Here is a 7,770-nt window from a genome sequence, read left to right as displayed (position 1 = left end):
AAAACTCATCATCATATACCAAGAATCAAAACAATTTTCATGTATGGGGCACAGGGAAGCATGATTTATCATCCATTAAAACGTATTTTTATATTTTTTTTTTCAAAGCAGTAATTCTACCCTAGAAAACAATAAAAACTATACTAAAGCACACACAAAAATAAAATAAAAAAAAAAAATAAAAAAAAAAAGATAAAGAAAAGAAAATATACTTACATCCAAAATCTCCCCCAAGCCAGAATCAGACAATGTCCTCATTGACTCGGGAATTAGTCCAGCGCGACTAATCATCTCCATCTTCATCCATCTGGCCAGACCCACCGCCACTTCCACCTGCACCACCAGAAGAACCGCCACCAAAATAGTTAGGGTGAACATCCCCCCTAACCCCCCAAATGGAAAGTCTTGCCCATAACCGGCAAATGCGGAATAATCAGTGTAAATACCATGGGTGGTGGGATCCACATATCCCTGGGGTGGTGGCTGTTACCAGTCAAGGTAAACAACATTATCGGGAATAGCACCCCGACGAGCATAATCATCATACATAGGATAAAGGGCTCTACCTTGGTTCCTCTCAACATACCCTAACCGTTGGTCAATAGAGCCAACCATCCGCCTCTGGTCACCTTGGGACTGCTCTACCCTGCCTATGGCCTGACCTATACTCTGTAAATCCCAAATAGTCTCGGAATCTGGTGTGGGTCGGGGTCGAGGTACCTGAGGTGGAGGTGGTGGTGCCTCATAGTGAGGCTGTGGAGGTGATGGTGGACGAGGTGAGGCACGTGGTGGATGCCGGGGCAAACCCCGTGCGTGAGCAAGTAGAATGTCGTAGGTATACGACTCTTGCCCAGGGGGAAAAGCTGTCAACTCAGGGTTAGGGAGGGGGAAAACAGGGATGTACTCCCTGTCGACTCTGACTAACCACTCTGAAACTTAGTTACGACTGGTTTAAATCCAGTTTAAAAAATGCATATATGACAGGTTTATCAGAGATTCCCCCCCACAGTTAGTAATCCCTGCATACCTAGACTCACTGAACCCAACCTTTTTAAGGGCTATCCTAGTGATAAGGCCGCCAATGTGAATGGGGGTTTTAGCATTGTTGCTACAGGCATTGGCGTGCCTACTCAGGTGATGAATAATATAACGGGCGATGTTTAATCGTCCATAACCAAAAACATAATGCCCTACGATAGCTAATTCGTTAGTTTGAGCATTGTGGGGTTCGTGACGTCCCAGAAAACAGGTCCCTGAAAATCTGTGAAAAATTTTAGGGACGGGGTGATGGAATGGAAGAGTATTGGCATGCTGCGAATTAGGGCAATTTTTGCCCATTAGAGAAAAATAAATATCATTTTCCTTATACTCTTCACTCCATTCAGTAGGGGGAGAGGGATCCAGTTCAAATAGTTCAGCAAATTCCACATAATTTAAACTAATGTTTCTGTTGTTTAATCGAAAATGTAGAATTGGACCATTCCTAGATTGTGCTAATTAAGGGATGAAAGAAATTCACATGTCAACTCCCTATATGTCGGGTAGTACATATCAACAAATTTCCGCATGCCAATATCAGCCATGAATTGTTTAACATGATCATACAAGCCTAAATTCTTAAGAGTGCCGCGGTGTAACCACCGGGAAGAAATTACCTCACGTCTGGCAAGATTTATCAAATGGTCACGCTGATCGGATGTAGTAATCCGAATGGTTGGCCACAAATCCAGAAGTTGGAGCTCCGGATTGTACTGAACTCCTTGGCCCGAACCCGAGCCCGACCCCGTAACGCGAACACTTCGTTGTCTCTTGAACATGGCGAAATTATGATAGTTGAACCCTTCAAAAATAATAATATTAGTATAGGAATGTAGGGGATGAAGAGGGGAGTATAATGATGGAAGAAATTTGAGATTTGGATGAAGGATGAAGAAAAAAAAAGTAGAGAGAAGTTAGAGAAAAATGGAGTTTTAGAGAGAGAAAGTAATGGAGGAAGGAAAAAGAAAGGGAAAAAAAGGTGATTCCGAAAAAATAGAGGCGCGCCCGGTCGGGCGAACTCTCGCCCTTAATCTCGCGCCCAGTCAGGCGCGAGATTTGGTTTTCCAAGTTTGTTCTCGCGCCCGGTCGGGCGAGCTTTCGCTCGATCGAGCGAGCTTTTGCCAAAAAACTAACTTACTCTCGCGCCCGGCCGGGCGAGTTTTCGCCCGGTCGGGCGATTTTTTGACGTTTACGAAAATCTCTCGCACCCGGTCAGGCGAGCTTTCGCCCGGTCGGGCGCGAGGCTGAATGTTTAGTTCGTCAAAAATTCGCTAGATTTTTTATTTTTGGCTAACTCTTTTTCTCCAACCTGCGTCAAAACAGTCTATAACAGTGTTAGTTCCCTCTCTCTGCCTTTCTAAAAAGAAAAAAAAAATAAAAAAAATAAAAAATAAAAAAAATAAAAGGAAAAAAAAGAAAAAAAAAAAAAAAAAGGAAAAATACGGGTTGCCTCCAGCAAAGCGCTGGTTTATCAAGGTCCCGCACGACCATCTTACCATATGTTAATCAAGATGAGGAGGGATCAGTTAGGTGTAGTAATTCAACTGCACCTATCGTAGCCCCGTCGTGATAGAATTTCAATCGTTGACCATTTACCTTAAATAGACCACCACGATCATCATATAATTCAACAGAACCGAATTTATTTGTCCTTTTAACAGTGAAAGGACCTGACCACCTTGACTTCAACTTTCCTGGGAACAGTTTAAGTCTAGAATTAAATAACAAAACCTTATCACCCTCTTTGAATTCTCTCGGAAGGATCATCTTGTCATGCCATTTCTTGGTTTTCTCCTTATAGACACGTGCGCTATCATAGGCCTGCAACCTAAACTCATCTAACTGGTTAAGTTGAAGTAACCTTTTTCTCTCCTGCTAACTTAGCATCTAAATTAAGCTCTTTGATTGCCCAATAATCTTTGTACTCTAATTCCACTAGAAGGTGACATGCTTTTCCGTACACTAGTTTATAGGGAGAAGTACCAATAGGGGTCTTAAATGCAGTTCTATATGCCCAAAGGGTGTCATCTAACTTATCACTCCAATCCTTCCTAGACTTTGCTACCACTTTCTGCAGAATAGCTTTAATTTCACGGTTTGAAACCTCTACTTGCCCACTAGTTTGGGGATGGTAGGCTAAATCTGTTCTATGGTATACTCCGTACTTTTTCAGAAGGGTGTCTAACTTCCTCTCATGAAAGTGAGATCCTCCATCACTAATTACGGCTCTAGGGACTCCAAATCTAGGAAAGATGATTTTCTTAAATAATTTGTGAACCACTTTGGAATCATTGGTTGGTGTGGCAACGACTTCTACCCACTTAGAGACATAATCAACGACAACAAGTATATAACGATTCCCTTTTGAGGAGGGAAAGGGACCCATATAATCAATACCCCAAACATCAAAAATTTCAACTTCTAAGATACTTGTTTGGGGCATCTCATGCCGCCGCGAGATGTTTCCAGTCCTCTGGCAGGAATCACAAGCTATGACAAAGGCCTGAGCATCCTTGAACATGGTAGGCCAATAAAATCCTGACTCGTTTATCTTGGCGACTATCTTAGCAGGGCCATGATGTCCACCATAGGGGGAATTGTGGCAGCTAGTGAGTACTCCGTGGACTTCCCATTCGGGAACACACCTGCGAAACAAACCATCTGCACACTCTCTAAACAAAAAAGGATCATCCCAAAAATAATGTTTAACATCATAAAGGAATTTCTTTTTCTGTTGATAGGACAAGTCAGGAGGTAGAGTAGCACCCACTAAAAAATTAGCATAATCTGCATACCAAGGGTGTTGCTCTACAACTGAGAACAAGTGATCATCAGGAAAGGAATCGTCTATAGGGAGAGAATATTTACCACCATCATATCTGATCCTAGACAAGTGATCTGCTACAACATTCTCTGCTCCCTTTTTATCTTTAATTTCCACATCAAAGTCTTGGAGCAAGAGAACCCAACGGAGAAGCCTAGGCTTTGTTTCTGCCTTAGCAATCAGATATTTCAGAGCTTCATGATCAGTAAAAACAATTATTTTAGAACCAACTAGATATGATCTAAATTTTTCTAAAGCATATATGACAGCAAGAAACTCCTTCTCTGTGGTAGCATAATTGACTTGGGCTTCATCCAAAGTTTTACTAGCATAATAAACAACATGTAGAACTTTGTTCTTTCTTTGTCCTAACACGGCTCCAACTGCAAAATCACTAGCATCACACATAATCTCAAAAGGTAAATTCCAATCGGGAGCACATATGATAGGTGCTGATATTAGAGCTTGCTTAATCCTGTTAAAAGACTCAAGACACTCATTAGTAAAATCAAAAGGGGCATCCTTCAACAAAAGCTGAGTTAGTGGTTTAGCAATTTTAGAAAAATCTTTGATGAAACGGCGATAAAATCCCGCATGGCCTAAGAAACTTCTAACCCCCTTAACATTAACTGGTGGAGGCAATTGCTCAATCATAGAAATCTTAGTTTTATCAACTTGTATACCTTTATCAGATACGATATGACCAAGAACTACTCCCTCTGTCACCATAAAGTGACATTTTTCCCAATTCAAAACCAAATTGCATTCTTCACATCTTTTCAATATTTTAGTGAGATTAATTAAGCATGCATCAAATGAAGAACCATACACACTAAAATCATCCATAAAAACTTCCATGATAGACTCTATGAATTCAGAAAAAATACTCATCATGCAACGTTGAAAAGTGGCAGGGGCATTACATAAGCCAAATGGCATCCTGCGATATGCAAAAGTACCATAGGGACAAGTAAATGTAGTCTTTTCCTGATCATCAGGGTGAATTGGAATTTGGAAAAATCCAGAGTACCCATCTACATAGCAAAAGAACTTATGATTGGCCAACCTTTCAAGCATTTGGTCAATGAAGGGTAGGGGAAAATGATCCTTCTTAGTGGCTATATTTAATCTACGATAATCAATACACATACGCCACCCTGTCACAGTTCTAGTGGGAATTAATTCATTCTTATCATTTTTTATTACTGTCATCCCACCCTTCTTAGGTACTACCTGCACAGGACTAACCCACTTTGAATCAAAAATAGGATAAATAATACCTGCATCAAGTAATTTCATCACCTCTTTCTTAACTACTTCTTGCATATTAGGATTCAACCTTCTCTGAGGTTGAATACATGGCTTGTGGTTCTCCTATAAGTGTATCCTGTGCATACAAAAATCAGGGCTAATACCCTTCAGATCATCAATACTGTACCCGATTGCCCTTTTGTGAGTTCTAAAAACCGTTAAGAGTTGGGAAATCTGTGGTTCATCAAGTGCAGTACTGATGATCACTGGGTGTAATTCCTGCTCATCAAGAAAAACATATTTTAAATGAGAAGGAAGAGGTTTTAATTCAGGTTTCTTTACCTCTGCAGGTTTTTATTCCTGAACCAATTTTTCTACCTTCAAATTTTCTTTAGGGCCAAGCTCTTCAAGGGAGAGAGCTGCCTCTATAGAATCCACTTCTTTGCTCTATATGTCAGCATCACCTGTAGTAAAATCACCACAAAGTACTTCCTCCAAGGGATCTCTTGCAAGAACCTGTGGTAAGCTATCTTCACAAATAATGTCAATCACATCAATAACTTCAATACTAGAGCAATCTTCCTTAATCATAGGACCTTTTAAAACCTTCCCTAAATTAAAAGTAATATTATCATCTCCTACAGAAAGGGTTAGTTTTCCATTTTTCACATCAATAATAGCTCCTGCAGTGTGGAGAAAAGGTCTCCCTAAAATTATAGGAATTTGCGTATCCTCAGCCATGTCCAAAACTACAAAATCAACGGGGATATAAAATTTTCCCACTCTAACAGGAACGTCCTCTAAAATACCTAAGGGATATTTAACAGAACGATCTGCCATTTGTAGGGTAATGTTAGTCACTTTTAAGTCACCCATATTAAGTTTTGCACAAATAGACGATGGCATGACACTAACACTGGCACCCAAATCACATAAAGCTTTATCTATGAAGACATTACCAATATGACAAGGTATAGAAAAACTTCCAGGGTCCTTTAATTTTGGTGGAGATTTATTTTGTAGTAAAGCACTACATTCTTTAGTGAAATCTACAGTCTCTACCTCATTAAAAGCCCTTTTACTAGTCAGAAAATCTTTCATAAATTTAGCATATGCAGGAACTTGTGTAATTAATTCTGTGAAAGGGACAATTACCTGCAAATTTTTCACTACCTCCAAAAACTTACCAAACTGCTTGTCCAACTTTGTCTTTAAATGTCTGTTGGGGAATGGTAGTTTGATAACAGGTTTCCCTTTGATTAGGGGATTTTTATCCACCAATCACCGTCTGACAAGTGGACCAACCAGGTTCCGCCACGTGTCCTTCACGAAGGCCAACAGGAGCTTGCCACGTGTCAGTCACAGATACGTCCTCCACGGACCACTTAAGACACGCCACGTGTCCACCCATGCCAAGTGGGACAACCGGCCATCAAGGCCCATTTCAGTCTAGAGGCCCGATCAGCCCTAGGTTTACCTTAAACCTAGAGAGTTGCACGCTTCCCAAGGCTATAAATACTCGATTAATCCTCATTAATCAAAAAACAACAAAAAAACAACCGAATAATTAAGAGATCAAGCAGAGAAGAACAGACTTATTAACAACCGGCTAATCTCGCTAACGACGCAGATTACCAACACTAAGCACTCTCACCTAGAGAGATCTCATTACTTTACTTTCTGTATTGATTACTCCTTAATCAGGTACTAACTTGACCGTTGGAGGCGGAGCTCTCAGGAGTCTCCGTTATCTTGCAGGTACAGACGTCCGGTTCCAGTCTCGGAATTGTAACTCTCCCGCAGGACATCAGAAAACCCCGAAACATTTGGCGCCGTCTGTGGGGAGAGTACTTCAGAGATGGCATCCAAGTCTGTACCGACTCCAGAAGAGAGGCGTCCCCTAGACGACCCTCAAGTTCAGTCGGACCATGATACCGAAAGTGAATTTGAAGTTGAAACTCATACAGCTCCAGACGGGACCCTAAGGGCCCGCCGTACCCGTCATACTGAAATAAGGGAACGGGAGTATCTTCAAACAGGAAGCGAGCCAGCAGGCGCACCGCTTGCTCGGCAACAGCCGACTGATGGGTCTGCTCCCATCACAAGGAACGAACTCATGACCTTCATGAGGGACTTCAAGGGAGAGATCCAAGAGTTGATCAACAAAAAACCGCCTGCTTCAGTCAAAGAGCAGTCGGCCAAGAAACCTTCCACTTCACTGAGGAGGAAGCCAGTTCAAGGGCGAGAGGCGACTCCCCATCCTAAATCCAAGAAGCGGGAACCGTCTGCTCTTGATTTCACAAAATTCCGTTACCCTACGGGAAATAGGAAACCGGTTCGTCATATTCAGGCGGACGGGTCAAAGCAAACGTTCACAGATGCTCGGCACCTGCTAGAGCAGAAGAAGAGTGACCGATTATCAGAGTCGGCTTCTACTTCAAATTTTCAGGACAGTTTGCGAAACGCCTCGATGAGGCCAACTCAGTCGTACCATGAGAGTCAGTCAGGCGGCACCTCCCGTCAGTCCGACTTTCATAGTGCCCAGGCGGTACCAAACTTACCATTTGTGCCGCAACAACAGTATTTTATGCAGCCACCTCCATTTGGTGGACCTGCAGCAAAAAACGTCCAACCTATGGACTGGCAGCTACGGCTGC

The 7,770-nt window shown here is 42.0% G+C and overlaps 1 protein-coding gene across 1 annotated transcript; it reads right to left on the bottom strand.

Annotated features, from left to right (window-relative positions):
- Positions 1-283: 283 nt before the first annotated feature.
- On the bottom strand, positions 284-6,214 carry LOC110687192. The gene is made up of 10 exons (XM_021863807.1): positions 5,603-6,214; positions 5,492-5,560; positions 5,330-5,392; positions 5,143-5,236; positions 4,130-4,581; positions 3,834-4,033; positions 3,022-3,683; positions 2,589-2,732; positions 491-929; positions 284-383 (listed from the first exon to the last, which is right to left on the bottom strand). Exons 1-10 carry the CDS (start codon positions 6,212-6,214, stop codon positions 284-286), a joined length of 2,835 nt encoding a protein of 944 aa, XP_021719499.1.
- Positions 6,215-7,770: the final 1,556 nt, after the last annotated feature.

The sequence above is a fragment of the Chenopodium quinoa genome, unplaced genomic scaffold, assembly GCF_001683475.1.
Source record: "Chenopodium quinoa cultivar QQ74 unplaced genomic scaffold, ASM168347v1, whole genome shotgun sequence".
Taxonomy (NCBI): Eukaryota; Viridiplantae; Streptophyta; class Magnoliopsida; order Caryophyllales; family Amaranthaceae; genus Chenopodium; species Chenopodium quinoa.
This window is presented reverse-complemented; position numbering and strand designations above follow the sequence as displayed.

Coding starts and splice junctions, on each gene's coding strand:
- LOC110687192 (XM_021863807.1), bottom strand. CDS start 6,214: ATGAAAGATTTTCTGACTAGTAAAAGGGCTTTTAATGAGGTAGAGACT. Junction 5,561..5,602: donor CAAGAGATCCCTTGGAGGAA/GTACTTTGTGGT, acceptor GCTGACATATAG/AGCAAAGAAGTGGATTCTAT. Junction 3,684..3,833: donor GTTGTAGAGCAACACCCTTG/GTATGCAGATTA, acceptor TTTGTTTCGCAG/GTGTGTTCCCGAATGGGAAG.